This window comes from Amblyomma maculatum, chromosome 6 (genome assembly GCF_055883805.1).
Source record: "Amblyomma maculatum isolate TAMU_Amacu chromosome 6, ASM5588380v1, whole genome shotgun sequence".
In the NCBI taxonomy this organism is placed as follows: domain Eukaryota; kingdom Metazoa; phylum Arthropoda; class Arachnida; order Ixodida; family Ixodidae; genus Amblyomma; species Amblyomma maculatum.
In genome coordinates, this window is record NC_139349.1 from 164,049,474 (window position 1) to 164,068,402 (window position 18,929).

At 43.7% G+C, this 18,929-nt stretch overlaps 1 protein-coding gene across 1 annotated transcript in view; it reads right to left on the reverse strand.

Moving 5' to 3' along the window:
• Window positions 1-2,819: 2,819 nt before the first annotated feature.
• Window positions 2,820-18,929, reverse strand: part of LOC146187335 (cell adhesion molecule Dscam1-like) — a 668,136-nt gene continuing 652,026 nt past the window's right edge. The window contains exon 44 of the mRNA XM_084607643.1: window positions 2,820-4,844. Within this exon, the coding sequence (XP_084463769.1) occupies window positions 4,795-4,844 (50 nt within the window). The 3' untranslated portion in view covers window positions 2,820-4,794. The remainder of the gene's footprint in view (window positions 4,845-18,929) is intronic.

Below are 18,929 nucleotides of genomic sequence, written 5' to 3' on the forward strand. Positions count from 1 at the left end.
CGGTTGCTCGGCTGCGATCCATGACTACAGCGCAAACGACAGGACCGAGATGAAGGAGGGGCACCACACAGCGCTGTCTGGTGTCCCTCCTTCATCTCTGTCCTGTCGTTTGCGCTGTAGTCATGGATCATCGAAAACATCAACTCGCCCAACAACTGCTTTTGTCGGCTGCGATGCTACGCTGTCATGTGGGATAAGGCTGGTGGGATATGGCCAAATATCGATGTTCTTGACAGAGCACAGCTCTTTGAAGGCGGTGGGCCTAGTAGGGAACGACCGCCTAAGATGCACTTGTGTGGCACTGCCTTAACTTTCTCTACAATCGCCACACGCTCACACCAGTTTTAAACTTTTGTGCTAGCAGAACCACAAAAGCAAGACATGAAAATTGAACAAACTTTATTTCATTGTACTCATACGAACCTTCTATGTTGCTCACTTGATACAAAGCACTTCATTTCTGCAGAACACGCATGTTGAGAATACAACAAAATGACAGCCCTGCACGAGTGACGCCAATGGCCGTGAAACGCAAGGAAGCGCGTAGCCATTGCAAAACGTGCTTCGTTGCACTTATAATGAGCGGTCGAAAAGAAGGCGATAAAATAGAATAGGCTATGCCCTCCATACTCTAACTGAGTGGCTAAATTTTAAATATTCAAATTTTAGGCATTAGCAGTTATTAGGAAACAGTCCAAATCAAAACATAAAAACCTGCCGCCTGTGCGCCACAAACTGTGCTACCCAAAAGTACGTGACTGTCAATGAAGATATACGTGGTAATTAATCAACAAATTATAATAGCCGAAATCTCCTTCACTTCAGCTTATCTAATATAGTACCGGGCAGCTGCGGTAGCAAAGCAGTCGCAGTATAGATTGTATAAAAAAAAAAAGCAACAGCAAACAACATTACACGAATATGAAATGCATGCTATAAGAAATAATAAACTGAATCAACCTCGGAAATCATCCTCAGAAAATTAGTTTTCCTTCGTCAGTGTGCTACCCAAAAGTTCGTCTTATTGCCTCCGCAACACGCTAGTTTGTAAAAAACCGCCGCACAGCACTGGCAAATGACTAATGAGAAATTAGCGAAGCCGATACTTGAGCGCGAGCTTCTTTAGACACCAGAATTGAGATTAAAACTGTTAAGCGCACAAGTATTAATCATGTGCGAATTAAAGTGTAATGAACGGCTGAACGGCGCACCTAAGTGCGGAAAGGAAGACACAGGCTCCCCGACTTGCTTCTACGTAGCAGTCACCGCTATGGAGGCAGCGTGGAGGTAGGTGGACAGCCTGGGATCCTTTGGGGGCTGATTAGAGTTCTAATAAATTCTTCGCACCGTTTATTTACCTCCAGTATTCTTCAATCTGTTATACGAATAAAATAAGAACATGATTATTAGACACCATGCGCCAACGCGCCGCACTGAGCGGGGTCTGTGAGGCTGTAGTATTCACTGGTACAGATACTGGCTCTTGCAGACAAGCAAAACCAGAAAGGGAGCATGTTGCTTCAATCACTAAATGCTGATTAAAATAGTGCGCACTCGTGGGACTGTGCATTAATAAGGGTGGCGTCATTTGCTTGTTTCGGGGATGCATACACATGTGTTAGATTTCCTTCACTGTTTGATTTCATTGCATTTTACGAGTTTAACTTGAGAATACGGTTAGTACTGTCAGGCATCCAGACTGTCTTCAGCGCCTCTGTCATGAGACAAGGTCATTATGCGCAGGAAAATGAGGCAGTAGGCGGCGGAATGAGTTGCTCATGGGACAAAGAAACAGCTGGCGTAATGTAGCACCGAAGTTTCTTTAAGGCCGCATCTTATGGTGATTCCTCCTGCCGCGGCGTTTGCTGTGGAAGATGTATCAATCGTTCAAAAAGAATTCTTGATCACATGGTATGGGTGCTCGATTTGCTCGATGGTCGTATGACTAAGAGGTGAGATGAAGGAGCAAGCAACACTTGCAAGGAAAAAAATGGTGCCTCACGCAGTTGTCACTTCGGAATCCAAGCTGCCGCTCGTTATCTCTTCGTCGCCGAGCTGCTTAGAGCCATGCACGGAACAGCCAAAGGTTATTTCGGGGCGCAGCCTGCATTGAGTCGCTTTTTCTGCGACGCGCGACTTAAGAACTCACAAACGAGTTGATTTCTGCGGTTTGCAAGCTGTATCTGCCAAACATTTGGGATAAATTAATCGACCATAAACGAAAGCCCGTTACCTCCATTAGTGAACTATGCCTGGAAAGAAAACCTCTCTCACGAATTGAATGTTCCTAATGCAAAAACACTACGAAAGTGATGAAGGCGAAAGCTTAAGATCATCTGTCTGAAGTTAACTCGGATAGAAGTGGAGGTATGAATAACAATAGGCAGGGCTAGTGGATAAGTATACTAATGACGACTGAAGCGAAAACTGAATTCTGATATGCACTAAACACGAAAAAAAAACAACAAAGGATGCCTCAGTAAAATAAGATGACCAAGATTGGCTGAGCAAAATAAGATGACCAGGTATTATTCAGCAAAGCCTAAGATGACTAAGAATGGCTTATCACATATGATTAAGAATTCCTCGGCACACCAGACCAAAGACTGTCTGTAGATAGCGCCACGACCGTACATTGATGGAAGTTGGAACAGCAAAGATTCGAATAAAGTTTGCACAAGTGTATTAAGTACGATCCTCACCAAACGGAGTCCAAAAAGGCGCATGCTCTCGCATTTCCGATGCACACATTTAACGGGTCGCCTGTGGAACGGAATATTTGTTCAAATCGGGCTTGTAAAAGGGAGCAGAATAAAGACAGCGTCGAAATAATATTTTCAGTCTAGCCTTGACGAAGCACTGCGTCCCGAGATTCCTTCTGCGGACATTGGAATTCACTCATGTTACAAGCAAAACGCTCTCTGTTCTCACATCTGAACCTTTAATCACGGATTCACCACGCAACAATCTTAACCTTGAAATACTGCAGATAAATTACTGCCTCATAACAGCTATCATTCAACTCAGTCAGTTCCCATAGATTGAACACGTTGATAAGGCGCGCAAAATTAGGATTAAGCTTATTACAGCGTGCAGAGTTAAGCGCTTAAAGCGCTAAATATTGGGAGCGGACCACCGAATACAGAGCAACACGGTTGTTTTATTACAGCGCGCCTAGGCTTCTGACCACGTAACAAGCAGAAATGAAGATCAGCAAGAACGTCATTTTTACAAAATGTTCGAAACTGTAACTAAATAATTCGTATTATACCCCTCTTTCCTTGAGTGCTGGAAACTAGCAAATTCGCTAATACCGGAAACAAATTATTGATTCTGCGGTGTTTTCCTTTAATATCAGCTTGCTTACAGGCACTCTGAAATGCTGTTTGGATAAGCACCGTTTTGAGATAAACAGGAGCATTGCAAGCCAATGTCGGGACAGTTTACTCTCATTTATATAAGTGAAGTAGTTTTCCATTCTCGCACTTGAAGCCAGATCAGTAAGACCGCAGGTTTGTTCCTTCATTCAGAAAACTTGTTTCGTGACCATGACACTGAATCGTTCTCAAGACAGTTGTCACGTTTAAAATTTGTAACGTTGATCGAAGTAGATATCAAGCGTCTTGACGATTCGTAAGTATCATTTAACAACAGGATAGTTTCTTCGTGCCCCAAAACACTTTGGCGATTATTAAACTGAAATCAAGACAGCAGGCGCGCACTCTTTTGATACGCTGACGTAGCCCGCAAAACCGGCCGTCACACGATACCTTATACATGCGCTTCTGCACAAATGGTCTTATTAAAAAATCATCGAGGAAAACATTGTGCCATCTGTCACCATCTCGACGCAGAAGTGGTTGACAAGATGAATGAAGGGTTGCACATGGGGCGGAGGTAAACGTACAGTATCTACATAGGGAGAGGGTGGTATTTCTAAACGGGCGGGTTCACAGTGTCATACAACAGGATGAGCTTGCTGCAGAAGGCGCCGGATGTCGGCGCTCTTACGGGTCTCCGAAGCCGAGCTCCATAAACGCACTCCGGAGTGAGCAGGAATCCCAAGCACAATTACCTCGTCCAGACCAGTGTATGTCCAGAGCTTATGGTGGTTTCACATCACACAGAATTGTCGAAACATGAGTGGGAGTGGCATTGAAGGATTGATAAGGAGACTTCGTTTAACACCCACTCTGCACTACATCCTCTTCTTTTAGATATGCCCGCGCAGGCGTTGGGCTAGCGTTTTTTTTTTTTTTAATTTCCTTATCGGAACGCCTAAAACCTTGAAAGACAATGTGCAGCCGCTATGTTCGCGCACACACTGCTACGATTCACGTCAGTCCTCCCGTCTCTGATCGACGCTGTAATGTGAGCAAGAACACGCATTCATATACGCGCACACACATGATCCTCGATGGTCTCGTGATCGGTTGGCAGTGCCAGTGAAGTCCCTTTCCAGTCCCGAACAACCTGAAATCCGTTGTCCTGCTCTGCGTGGCGCCAGAGGGCAGCCAGGTTGTGGGCAGGTTTGAAGCCTAGCGTCCAGAGAACACGCCTGGCACCGTTTGAATGCGCACAACGTCACTGCATGGGCACTGTTGCTCGTGAAAGCAGATGCCATTCTCTCGAATCTCGTCCTTGGGAAGGTGGCACAGTTGTGATGTCCTGATCGCGGCGGAGTTGCTGGGTGCTTACAGGCATGCGTGCTCGTTACATCACCAGGGGTCTTCGACCATTTAAAGTGTTTGAAGCATCCTGCTTTAGTGTCTCCGTAATAGAGACTCAAGAAAGCTAGCAGTCGATGATGTCCGAGCCCGATTTCCGCCTCCGGCCGAAAGCACCTGCATTAACAAAGGACATGAGCATAAGAACCACGTTTATTGTTACAAATAACGCACATTTTCATTACAATAAAAGAACAACAGCAGGGCTCTGTACCAAAACCATTGAGTAAATAAATTACACGAGGATGGCAAATATGCGGGTCACTCCACATAGGTTGATAGTTTGTGGGGTGTAACGTCCCAAAGCGACTCAGACAATGAGAGACGTCGTAGTGGAGGACTCCGGAAATTTCGACCACCTGGGGGTCTTTAACGTGCACTGACATCGCACAGCACACGGGTGCTTTGATTTTCGCCTCAATCGAAAAGCGACCTACGAGGCCGGGATTCGATCCCGCGTCCTTAGGAACTAGCTGAAACATATTCGTAAAGCCTGATATCAAGAACACAAACGGGCTCCACGCCATCTAACCACTCTGAAGTGGCAATAACAAGCCTAACTGACATTAACCGAGATGCACAGGTTACATTGAAATCATACGTGAGAATAGCAAGGTTAAAAGGCAATTCTGGTGTGTCATGGAATGCACATGTTCATAAACCAGCTGGAGAATTAAGTAGAGCTGTCGGATACATACATAGAATTAGTGAACTTATTCCTCTATGGTTGAAAAAAAACATTTTACAGCACACTTGTCCTTTCTAAACTATCATACTGAGCACTATCATGAAGAACAACTACTGCAAGTAATTATAACCTATTGTAAGTATTACAAAAAATGTATTATAAAAAAGAAGAACCGAACAAGGGTAAATAGGGTACGCCTCAGGTCGCAGATGAGCCAACGTTTCGACAAGTGGACTTGTCTTCGTCTGGGCATAGCTATCATCACTGGCAGGGGTTTAAATACGCTTTTGCTTCCGAAGAAGAAAAGCTGGGGAGGGGAAAGTGGGTGCGAAAGAGTGGGGAGGAGAAGATGGGTGAGAAGAAAGTGGGTCATGAAGTGGAAATAAAAAAAAAAAAAAAAAAAAAAAAAGCATCTTGAGTATGTACTTATCAGCCATGGAACCAGGGATTCTGTAGCCTGCAAAAGAAGTAAAAGCGGCAGTACCAGGAAAAAAAAAAGGACTACTATGCCGGTTAGGTGATTAGTCACCACTAAAAACGGTTTGGTGAAGATACACCTTACAAAGGGAGGCTATGCAAAGGGCCCTGATAAGGCATATATCTAGGGGGACAATTCTTAAAAGGAGGGGGTAGGGCGGGGAGTACATAGTCACAGGATAATAACCACATAGTGAAAAATAATAATAACCTTAAGTGCGTATCATAACCTGGAACCGGAGATCCTGTGGTCTACAAAAGAAGTAAAAGCGGCAGTACCAGGAAAAAAAAAAAAAATCATAGTACCGGGTAGATGATTAGGGACCACTTAGGCGGGTTTGGTGCAGATACACCTTACAAAGGGAGGGTTTGCAAAGGGCCGTGATAAGGCATATATCTAAGGAGGACAATTCTTAAATCTTTCTGCAAAGGGGGGGGGGGGGGGGGGGGGGATACAGTCACAGGATAATAAGCGCACTGGGAACCAACTCTGACATGAGAAACTAAAAAAAAAAAAAAACTGAGAGAAAAATAATAATGATAATAAAAAAAAAATGTGAGGACAAATTTAAGCAACAAGTGATAAGGAGGAAATGTGTTTAGAGGAACGTGTAGGGTTGTGCTATTGCGGAAGGGAATAGGGTGTACCTGCGTTGTGAATAAACTGTATAATTAAGGCTATGTGAGATTGTTTTTCCGAATAGTTATGATGGAGAGGGAATATACCTAAGGGATTCTAGCGTTCCCTTAGATATATTTATTCCAGCAGGAATAAATTTATCTTCCCTTATTTATATTATATTTATATTCCCTTCCGCAATAGCACAACCCTACACGTTCCTCTAAACACATTTCCTCCTTATCACTTGTTGCTTAAATTTGTCCTCACATTTTTTTTTTATTATCATTATTATTTTTCTCTCTGTTTTTTTTGTTTGTTTTAGTTTCTCATGTCAGAGTTGGTTCCCAGTGCGCTTATTATCCTGTGACTGTATCCCCCCCCTTTGCAGAAAGATTTAAGAATTGTCCTCCTTAGATATAAGCCTTATCACGGCCCTTTGCAAACCCTCCCTTTGTAAGGTGTATCTGCACCAAACCCGCCTAAGTGGTCCCTAATCATCTACCCGGTACTATGATTTTTTTTTTTTCCTGGTACTGCCGCTTTTACTTCTTTTGTAGACCACAGGATCTCCGGTTCCAGGTTATGATACGCACTTAAGGTTATTATTATTTTTCACTATGTGGTTATTATCCTGTGACTATGTACTCCCCGCCCTACCCCCTCCTTTTAAGAATTGTCCCCCTAGATATATGCCTTATCAAGGCCCTTTGCATAGCCTCCCTTTGTAAGGTGTATCTTCACCAAACCGTTTTTAGTGGTGACTAATCACCTAACCGGCATAGTAGTCCTTTTTTTTTTCCTGGTACTGCCGCTTTTACTTCTTTTGCAGGCTACAGAATCCCTGGTTCCATGGCTGATAAGTACAAACTCAAGATGCTTTTTTTTTTTTTTTATTTCCACTTCATGACCCACTATCTTCTCACCTATCTTCTCCTCACCACTCTTTCGCACCCACTTTCCCCTCCCCAGCTTTTCTTCTTCGGAAGCAAAAGCGTATTTAAACCCCTGCCAGTGATGATCGCTATGCCCAGACGAAGACAAGTCCACTTGTCGAAACGTTGGCTCATCTGCGACCTGAGGCGTACCCTATTTACCCTTGTTCGATTCTTCGTTTTTATACCGTGCAAACCATCTTCTTCCTTTCGTTCTACCTAAAAAAATGTATTAAGAATATTTGAGAACTATCTTGGTAAGCCACGCAATCTTCCCACTGAGCATCTATTTACTAAACATGCAATACTTCTACCCACAAAGATATACTACTACAAATTATTGCAACACATAAATAACAGTAAGCTATACCTAACCACTTCTGGTCAAACTACGTCTAAGTACTCACTGCGTAAGGAGCAATAAAGTATACCAGTGACTAGAACTAACTACGACCGACAGACCTTAAATTTTCAGATACCGCATTTAATAAACATCGTGTCAGGTAAACTCGATTTTCAACATACCAGATCTAAACAATATGTCAAATTATATTTGATGAACCACCCCATCTCTTTTCCCTAAATTTAACATCCACCATGACTGTAATGACTACTGTACATATGTATATTATTTTTTGTGCAACACGAGATATCATGCTGTTTATTTTTGTATGTATGTATGTATGTATGTATGTATGTATGTATGTATGTATGTATGTATGTATGTATGTATGTATGTATGTATGTATGTATGTATGTATGTATGTATGTATGTATGTATGTATGTATGTATGTATGTATGTATGTATGTATGTATGTATTCCTATACATGCTTGTTCATTTTTTTTTGTATGTGTGTGCCACTATGTACATTTGAATGTATATAAGTAATATACATATAGTTGTATTTTGTTATTAATTGACCATCCTCTATACAAATTGTATAAAAAGCAAGCATTTCTAATCCAAGTTTGTACACATTTACTCTAAATAATTATATTGTATTTTCGCATTACTTTGATGTATTTAATGCCGAAATTGCTACCTGGGGAGGAGCCTCTGTCAGGCCTTGTGCCTTTAGTTCCTGCTCCACTTTCACTGTAGAAAGGAATCAAAGAAAGAAAGAAAGAAAGAAAGAAAGAAAGAAAGAAAGAAAGAAAGAAAGAAAGAAAGAAAGAAAGGAAAGAAAGAAAGAAAGAAAGAAAGAAAGAAAGAAAGAAAGAAAAAAAACTTTGCTTGGATAAAACTTGAGGCTGCTAATAATTGCTAATAAACGATGAAATTAATGAATAGCAGGAACAAGCCGCGACTTATATTGCAGAGAATATTGGAATAAAAGCATGGCTAACTTTACCTAAGAACTCTGTGTTTTAAAATGACGGGCTTAGCAGTTCACGTGAAGAGGACGAGCTGTCGGGCTAGTTGGTTTTCTATCGTTTTTTGCAGCGCGTAGCAGGACAAAGCACAGACGAACAAGTAGGACAAACAAGCGCATGTCAAAGTTCAGCGCTTCTTTGCTCTACGTGTTCCATCGTGCTTTGTCCTCGTCCTGCTAAGCGCTTTAAGAAAAGCTTTCACGTCAGGTGCACGTAAGTGACATTTTTATCAGTGTAAATTCGCCTTTTTCGACAAACAAACGCCATGCAAACGAGAAACGGAAATTTTAATAAATTCTGGAGTAATGACAGAGAGAAGCGTTGAATGAATGGGCTTTTCATGTTAGCAAGCCACACACTGGATTTATCCGACTACCGAACGTAATGAAAACTCTTCTCGATAAGCTGGGCAACAGCTTAATCAAAACATTGAGCGAGAATTATTCGATGAGTGATCAAAGCAGGCAAAATTGGGGGAGCATGATGGGAACCGTGCTCTCCCCGCCAGAGTACTACGTGCGTACTATTCTGAATAAAAAGAACGAAGTAATTTTCTTAAATTTCAGCAGCCCTTGACAACTCTCAAGGACACTTTTGAACACTCTCATGCGGTCTTTAAACAAGAAGTGGTTTCGTCGACTTCTTGTAACAAGCCAGAACTTTGATCCAGCTGATTTCTCAACGTGTAGGAGGAAAAAATTGTGGGGGTTTAAGCATGGCTTGAATCTATAGTTATGCTAGTGAAAGCTCTATTGCGCATGGAGGTACATGGTTTGAATTAAACTCAAGCTTCGCCTTGAGAATAGACCCGATAGCCCCTGTAACACCTCCTTTTCAGTCAACACCACCTAGACTAGTCTGGATGGTGCTGCTTAAGTGCACGGTTTATGATATTTATTCTCTGTGCTGATTTTGAGAGAAAGGAAGGCGTTATATCTTCCTTACTTTTAGGATGACAGCTACACTTATTCAGATACTGATCACACCACCTTTCTTTTTTGCGATCATTTTTATTTGTCCAAATATTACATCGTGCACAGCATACGCAGGGTGGTAAGACTCGGCCTGGTGTCTTCGATTTTCAGCCCGACGACTAGTACCTGCAGTCGGTTCTTTCATAGCTCTGCGAAGTTGTTGCTGCGACTGTAAAAAGAAGGAAAATAAAGTGCACGGGCCTGCTACTGGCTCTGTAGTTGAGCCGCATCGGCTGCCTCGTACGGAAAGAGCTGAAAATAGAGAACAAAGAGAGAAAAAAAAGAAGAGGAAGAAGAGAGAAAGGCGTGCATCGCTACAGCCGTCGTCAGCCACCGATAAGGTGGCGGATGCTATATGCTATGACGGCCTACAACACGCACAACCGCCGATGGCAGGCAAGCTCCCGCCGTTTCATTCCCTGCCCTGCCCCGTAAGGTCAGAAGCAGCCACCCTCTCAACCTGCGAAGTACCGAGTGACGCCCGTACTTATATCAGGCGAAAAACTAGTTGCGAAATGCGCGGCAGGGAGCCAGCGACGAGTCGCGTGGTTAGGCTCACCTGCCGAGCGGGCAAGTCACGCGGTTAGGAGCATGCTCCCGGTGCGGAATGACATGACCTCGAGCTTCGTATGCGGGCAGTGCAGCTTTCACTCCAGAACAAAGCGGTATAACTTTCAACTTCGATCTAGACGCCCTCCATGAGAAATGGTGGGATTTCATTCTCCTAGCAAGGCTGGCAAGATTAGGGTTGACACAACCTTTCTTATGATACACATATTTATGTTTATAGATAAAAGTAGCAATACAAATATGGGAAATATATTTAGACCCTTTCCATTGGTAATGGAAAGAGGCCACTGAATAAAAAACTTGAAAGATTTAACGCACTTAAGCAGAGTATAAGGTGCGAAAGCTTTTAATGAATAGTGCGAGAGTGTGTTGCAGTCTGCATGCATGGACGATCGGCGGCGCCTGTAGCTACGATGTTCCGTACTCGACTTCCGCAAGAAATTCTGCACGGACTGGAATCCGCTCCCAGCGCCGGCCATATTTTCGTCCGAGCTAAGCATATGTAAAATAAAACACTATTCACTGGACGTGACCGTGTCAAGTAGCGCTTTTGCATTAAAATTATCTCGGTTTTACCTACTAGGCCGATATCATGTGAAAGAATTGTTTGAATTACCCGCCAAAAGAAACGTAACTCCGTCGTCACTTTCTGGCGGGCCAATCAGGAGTCAGACACAAGCTTTGCCCTGATCATGGTATGAGTGCGTTCATAATAAAGCGCCACCAGAAAGGGCATCGAATGCCAGCGATACGTAATGGAGGACAAACTCATCAGTAGCCTCACGAAAGCTCAGGGCTGGTTTTCATTTAGGACCAGGGAAAAATGTGAATCGTGTGGCCGGAATTCAAATACATAACTGAAGAATCAGCTGGCGCTGCTGCTGAAAGACATGAAAAATTTTAACAAGACATTTGTCTTCTTTAATGAGTTGATATAGCGCTGTATCGGGGCTACAGTCATATTCCAGAACCGTTGCAGACATATAGGTAAAATAGCTTTAACAGGCAAGCGGACCATATCAATATTAAATAAAGGCTCCCTTGGGGTGGAGCGAAATGAAAGAAAATTCATATTACCCCAGTAATCGAGCACATTCATTTGCATATGCGCTAAACGAACAACGAAATTGAGGGCCCTTGAGCGCAATGTACAAATGCATCTAGGAATCGTTGCTGACTGTGCCTAGCAGAATTAGCTCAGTACGAGCGCTATTAATGCGCTATAAATTTGCTAAACCGCTCTAACGAAGTCGTTTTGTTCCGAATGATGTGTGGAAAATATTACCGAGTACTTATATATATGGAAATAACGCTGCATGCTCGCTGTATCTGGCTGTTACACGAGTTCGTCGGTCTGCGTGTTTAATGGCGCTTAGCACGTTCATAACTAGGACCATGGCGATGTGCCTTGGCGCATTAGGCAGCATTTAGTTTAATACGCTGCTTGCAAAATACTCAGACTCCGGGTTTTGTTCACGCTCCATTTTGTTAAGAGTGGTTGGAATGGGGATTCTAGAAGTAATCTATCTGCCACAGCACCACAACAGCGATTGAAATTCGCAGTCTTCTTCTGAAATATACAAGTCACTTTTTGGGTGAATGCGCAAGTATGGCAATGACATCGTTGGGCACGCAGCTTCCTGTCATTTTTGTTTAACTTTTGCGTAGCACAGAAAGGTGCAGAAACAAATGATATCGCAGTAATTCCTGCTAACAAAAAAGGTAATGGTAGAAATCCTTTTCGATCTATTCGCTGCTGATAGCCTGGTCATCAGCGCTTTCGTTGGCGATCCATAGGAGAACATGCCCGCCGCAGTTCATATCGTGCCGCTCCGCCGGCATTTTATGAACACTTGGCAAAGGCTTCCGTGGTTATAGCGCCCATTACGCTTTACCCTTACACCTGTAAACTTTCTTCCATCTTGAGAGAACGATCGGCGCCTCTCTTGTCAAACTGCCTTCCGACTAGGCCCGATATTCGCTGGGGTGGCCACGCCACCACACTTCCGGCACCGCTAATGTGTCATCGGGACATGGCTGCTCGCAGCGGTGTCTGCTCTGCCGTGTCGAGCGGCTCGCAAGGTGCGCTTAAGGTAAACAGGAGCACTTTGCGCGTGCCGTGCAATGCTTCCTCCCGGAGGATGCAAATGTCGACCGAGATACGCGGGAATGCCACCGGCATAGACCCGAGGGAAAGCGCGTCGCGCCACTCATGTCTACTTTCGGAGCGCTGTCGTCATTCTCTTGCGGAAGAAAGCAGCGTCCGTTTGGGAAAGTATCAGGACCGCTTTCTTTAGTGTTTTTTTTTTTTGCGTATATCAACAGCGGCTACGCTGAAAGGAAGTAAGAGGCACAGATCGCCGGTGCCGTCCTTACATGCTAAGCCTAATCGTGCTTTTACGAAGTGTAAGGCGCGATGAATATGATCGTCAGAATGCTAGTTGACCAAGAATGAGCAATAACAGTTCCTCAGGACAACCATCACCTGCTTTGTGAGGTAATATCTACAGTTGGAGGGAAGAGGAGGGGGGAGGGGGGGGGGTATAGCAAAAATGATGTTATTTCTGGTGTTTAGCGCGATCGCTGAGCTAAGTGCAAACGTCGAGCACCTTATCCAGTGCATAACATTGACCTTCAGCTATCCTCAAAGTCAAACCATCAATGTCCCGCCATAGCCGCAGAATTCATATTGTTAGATACCTTATATCGAGTACAACTGAGCTGTTCTAACTACGTGTCTTAACTTCAGTTAACTAGTTGGGACTAAAAACTGAGCATTATGCTGCATGTAACATTAAGTAATATATCGGTAGTAGGCTTATATTGTGTACAATTACACTGTACTAACTATATGTCTCAATATATATTGGTAATTATGATTTGTGACCTAACATTGAACCTGTATTGCACTGCATTGTCGAATCATATACTGTTATAGAGGACGCGGTGAGTGGAATTCCAGAATCTATGCCATTGTACAGCTATCAATAAATTTTGACTGTAATAGAGCCAAACCCTATATTACTTCTTTTCTAACTGCAAGCACACTAATAACTGCCCCACAGACATTTGCCAAACGCCAATAATGCTTACAATATTGGTTATGCTTAGCAGTATTTCGTTCTGTACAAGGCAAAGTATTACGCATTGTAAAAGCTCTTGCTGTTGAAATGTATATAGTAGGATAAAAGTTAGAAAAACAGCAGTTCGTAATTGTGGGCAATGGTACGCAGAGTATATATTGTTCCGCCAAATGAAAACAAGGGGAAATGAAATAGTTTAAATATTTTGATCTATCAAACAATCCTGAGGCCTCAAGTGTGTTGAGTTTATAGTTTTGTATGATCGTTAGTCTTTTATTTAGGTAAGGAGGAAAGTGCTGCCAGCAGAATAGTTTCTGTGACGGAAGAATTCTCTGCGGAGGTTACCACAAACTTCAGTTGTATCCGAATATAACCACACTAGGAGTAACAACCAGATCATAAATAGAATTTGATATGGCGGTAACACGTTGCAATGGTAGCTCTCAAGAGCCTAAGGCAGCGTTGCGTAGCAGAAAGCAACACGCGTAGGAGATGAGAACCTTCGCCTTAAGAATCAGACATTGTATTTTTAAAAACATTGATGCGCTTCGAATCTGTATGCCTGCGTTATTAGTATTATATATGCTGATTACTGATGGCATCACTCTTTCCGGCTTGTTCTTTCTTCTAGAGTTCATGAATATTTACAACTTATTTTCTCAAACTGCTATTCAAATATTGAGCCAACGTTGAAGCCTCAATTTAAGATTTTCGAAGGCGACAATTTTGGCCCTATTGCATGTACTGTAGGTAGCAAAAGTGGTAATAAAATGACGAGCCACTGGCATAGCTTAAAAAACTATGGTGCCTCAATAGGACCCCATCGCTGCACTCTACAGGGACAACTGCATCGCACTGCCATGTGGCTTCAGCGTCTCGGGACGAGACAGCCAGTGGAAGGCGTTTTTATTCGACCAGCATGTTGGTTTTCTTGGTTTTAGCTCCACCGCTCCTTCTCGCCTGAACTCTGTGACGAGGCAGCTGTCCCACAGGTGTCATTTTTGTTTTCTTCATAACGCGGCAACTGCCACTAGTGACTGAAAACTTTTTAGGGCAACGCATTCGGTGCTGTTGCTGTTCCGGCCTACAATTCGCTGATGTGCGAAACACCCAAATGATCTGGCTGACTTACATTAAAGAATAACAGGACGCTTCATCAGGAGATGGCGCTGCGATGAAGTTTTCCCGAGCTCTGCCACTGGGCGTATGTTGTATACCACTTTTGCTCCCGACAATATGAATCATACAGTATTTCACCACTATCTCATCACAGTGAGCGAGATGCGCAAAGGAAACAGCAGAGCAGCCTGATCGCGACGGCGACACACGCAAAGTGCTGTAACTAGAATCTGTAGTACAGGCCAGGTCTATCACAGGAGATTAAACTAGTGCACCGATTACAGGTAACGCCACATTGAAAGATATTTGGTCTTGTTTAGTGAACTCTCAGGTGCCTATTGCATGTATAAGAAGTGTAAATCCATAGATAGTCATCATCGTGACATCGTAATCATCGTCATCCTTGATGGGTGGTACTGTCGCTCTGTAACAAATTAAAGAACACATATCTGTATCGCATTCCGTCAATTTTCCAACTCGTAGTTGAAGCACCTGAGCACGTGTTTGGATGGATGGATGAATGGAATATAGGAGCGTCTCCTTTGAAACGGGGTGGTAGCAGCTGCGATCATGCTCATGTTTTCCCCGCATATCTTAATTATTGTTTTAGATGGTTTAACTGTACTATCATTCTCTTTATTGAATTTTTGTTTCTACATTACTAACATTATGTCATTTTTCTGCTTTTAAACAACCAATCTTTGAATCGTTTTTTTTTTTTTTTCTGGATTCCATCGCAGGTTTATTCACTCGGCCACTGGAATCTCTAAATCCCAGAGCTTCAGGAAGAGTAACTGTGCCTGCATCGACTTCCGGATGAATACCATTGCATTCGAGTATAAAATGATTAATTGTTTCTGTGGATTTACCACATACTGCACATGTGTCATCTTCATTGTTAAATTTATTTTTGTAGCTAAGTATTCTAAGACACCCTCATCTAGCGTCAAAAAGTAGGGCACTGCCTCTTGAGTTGTCAAAGAAAACTTCCTTACTGATCTGCCCTTTCCACTTCTGGTACAGTTCCACACTAGCTGTTTCCTTTCAATCGAATTTATCGAATTTTTACCGTTTGCGCTATTCACTTGTTTCTTAACGCTCTTTAATTCTTCGTCCTTGTGACCACCATAGTGACTGGTCAATTTCCTAGTTCTTTTTCTCCATTGTGAGTCAACACCTTTTAGGTACAGGTATTTAAATACTTTAGCTGCCCATCTGTTACTGTCCGATTTCCTCAGGCGTTCCTTATATAATATTTTACTCTGAGCTTCCCGTACTTCGAAAGATACCTAGCCCATTTCTCCCTGTACCGCCTCATTTGTGGTTTTGCCGTGGACACCCAGTGCTAATTGTCCGTCGGCTCTCTGATTTATTTTTAATGCCGTCTGTGCCTCTGACTGTAGGCACAAAACCACATTTCCGAAAGTAAGCCCGGGCACCATAATTTCTTTCCAAGTACCCCTCAAAACCTCATATCTGTTGTATCCCCACAATGGCCTATGCGTCATTATTGCGGCCTTTATTCGCCCTTTTGCCTTAAGTGATTGCTCATGCTTTTCAATTTATGCTAATACTTCGTTTACCCATACCCCGAGATATTTATATTCTGCCACTCTTATATTTTAAGACCCTGATTAGTTGAGCCGTTGAAAATCATCAGACCCGACTTAACTGCGCTAAAACTTAAGCCTAGAGCGTCCCCTTTGTCTCCGCAATACTTAACTAGAGTTCGCATTTCTTCCTGACTCTCTGCTAGCAGCACAATATCGTCTGCATACTTTATACTGCCCGCGCAGCGCCATCTGTGAGCATGCCGTGCACTAGGGCAGTGTCACATTTTGTTACCCTGTCGCAGTCATCATGCGGCGCGAGCTGCAGAACCACTCGGCAAATTTTTCTATGAGATATCGTGAAGGATTTGTTTCTGAGCCGCTTGGTGGCTCACTCATGATGTAACAAAACTGCGTCCTAAATAATTCCGAGAGCACTGCAGAATCTGCATTGGATAAATGCGTAAGCCTGAGCATTGCTGGTGCACACGGTATATCGCGTGCCCTTCATAGATATTTCAGTTCAGTCGTTCAGTCATGTCCGACTCTTTGTGTACCCTATGGACCATATCACGCCACGCTTTCCGGTCCTTCACTATCTTCCTAACATCTCATAACGTCATCTGCAGTGCCTGCAGTTCGCTGCCTACCCTTCTCCGGTAACCCTCAACCTCTCCCAATATCACATCTTTCTCCAGCGACTCCTTTCTTCTGATCAGATGGCCAAGGTAGCTGAACTTTAACTTTATAATTTGACCCTCCATTGAGCAGTCAGGGTTTATGGTCTACAATATCAACTGATCTGATCTTCTGGCAGCCCAAGGAACTCTCAAGAGTCTCCGCCAGCACCACAATTCAAACGCGTCAATTCTTCGGTGGTCAGCCTTCTTCACAGTCCAACTCTCACATCCATACATCAAAACTGGAAAGACGATAGCACGAGTTATACGGATCTTGGTTGGCAGTGTAATGTCTCTTCTCTTTACTAGGCGGTCAAAGCTAGCCATGGCTCTCTTTCCCAGAAGCAACAGATTTCACACTGCGGTAATTATGACAGCAGCTGCATCGTTAACGACATTGCGTAGGAAGCCTGTGCATGTTCTTGTATTTGTATTTCTTTCTCTGTCGAGTAAACGACACTTTACACATTTTCTGATCAATTTTACTCATCGTATTTTGTTTGTTCTCAAACATCCAACATCTGGTGACGTGACACGCATGCAGAGGCGTCACACATCAGATCACATTACCGTTGCCACTTTTCACGCGCTCCTCCACGTATCCCGTCACCGGAAGTGGGACGTCACATTCAGACGTCGCCATTATTCTCCCTGGCTATTTTAATACGTGATTGTTCTGTCTATATTTAATTACCTGATTACTCAATTTACCCATACGATATCCCAGACGAGATTTTTCATCCTTCTGTAGTACGATCATTCGCTTTTTGGTAATTCGTTCGTTTACGAAGAAATCGAGTACACAGCTTTTGCGGGACGCCAAACCTGAAACATAGGCAGTTAATGCTTACGCATTAAAAAAATTAATAAATTGCCATTGATTATGCTACTTCCTAATGCGAAATTTGAGCGCAGCTCTTCAGCTTTCTGAGCTTTTCGATAGATTGAGGCAAGGAATTCTAGCAAGACATGTGCGTAAAATTACAGGCAATAATAATAATAATAATATTTGGTCCATAGGAAGGAAAGACGCCATATCTGCCACACTTGCTCTGTGGACACCTGTCAGCGCCACGAGGGAAGGGAGAAAGGTTGGAGTTTAAGTGGAAAGAGAGAAATGTTTTTGTTTTTGACACATATTCCTTCTTCAAGAAACACTCCGCTAATAGCTGTTGATCTAAACTCATATGTGGCCTATGCTACAACAGGAAAGGCGACGATGGCACTAGGCGGAGTAACTGTGCACGCAGCGGCAGAAAACGGCCTTTCAGCGGTTGCCTCGCTGAAGGCTTAGATGAACTGGCAGAGAATAAGCTATTTATATAGGTCGGCGTTCCCCAATGGCGAACCGCGGCGGCTATGCGCTTCGGCGCGGGCGGTGAGAGTACCGAGCGTTGCATCGAACATTACCAGCGTTCCTTTACACGCATAAAAGTTCACTGGTATTCTAGGCAGAATCCACTTTTGGGCTGGGAGCATGCAATGCCGGCAAACGCATTCCTGTTTCACTTGGTCAGCCCTAAGCGGCGATGCGCGCATGCGCAGTGCAGAGCCTGGCTACGATGGACAACGACAACGGCGACGCCGCGAAACGCAGGGGCGGCGCCAGAGAGCTGCGCTCTAGAACGCCACCAAACGAGGAATACACGTACGCCGCTTACTGCGTGGAACCGCCTCTTTTTATTTCCTAACATATGTCAACATTGTACCGCCTCGGTCGCATTGTGCATCCTCCGGTACACCGCAAAACCTCTCGTTATCGCGAAATTCTGCGGCGCCAGCTTCAGACTCGCACATTTCCCACTCCTGCTTTCCGCCATTTCATTCACCCAGCTATCTATCTCTCCTCAGCTTGTCATTTCTGCCTGGCCAGAGCCAACCTTGACTATATCATGTGGGGCTGTGCTACCCCCCCCCCCCCCCCCCCCCAATCACTTAATTTTAATTCAAAGGAGCGGCGAGAGGCTGCCCTGTGCAGCCCGGCATCTGATCCTCAGGATTAGGATTAGAGCCTGGACTGGGCTCAGAACATAGCGGAGGCCTATTCGGCGTAGAATCTTCCTCCTTCCCCTACTGCCCCTTTACCCCATAGGATAAATAAAGTCCTTACTCATTCACGTAAGGTTGGGCT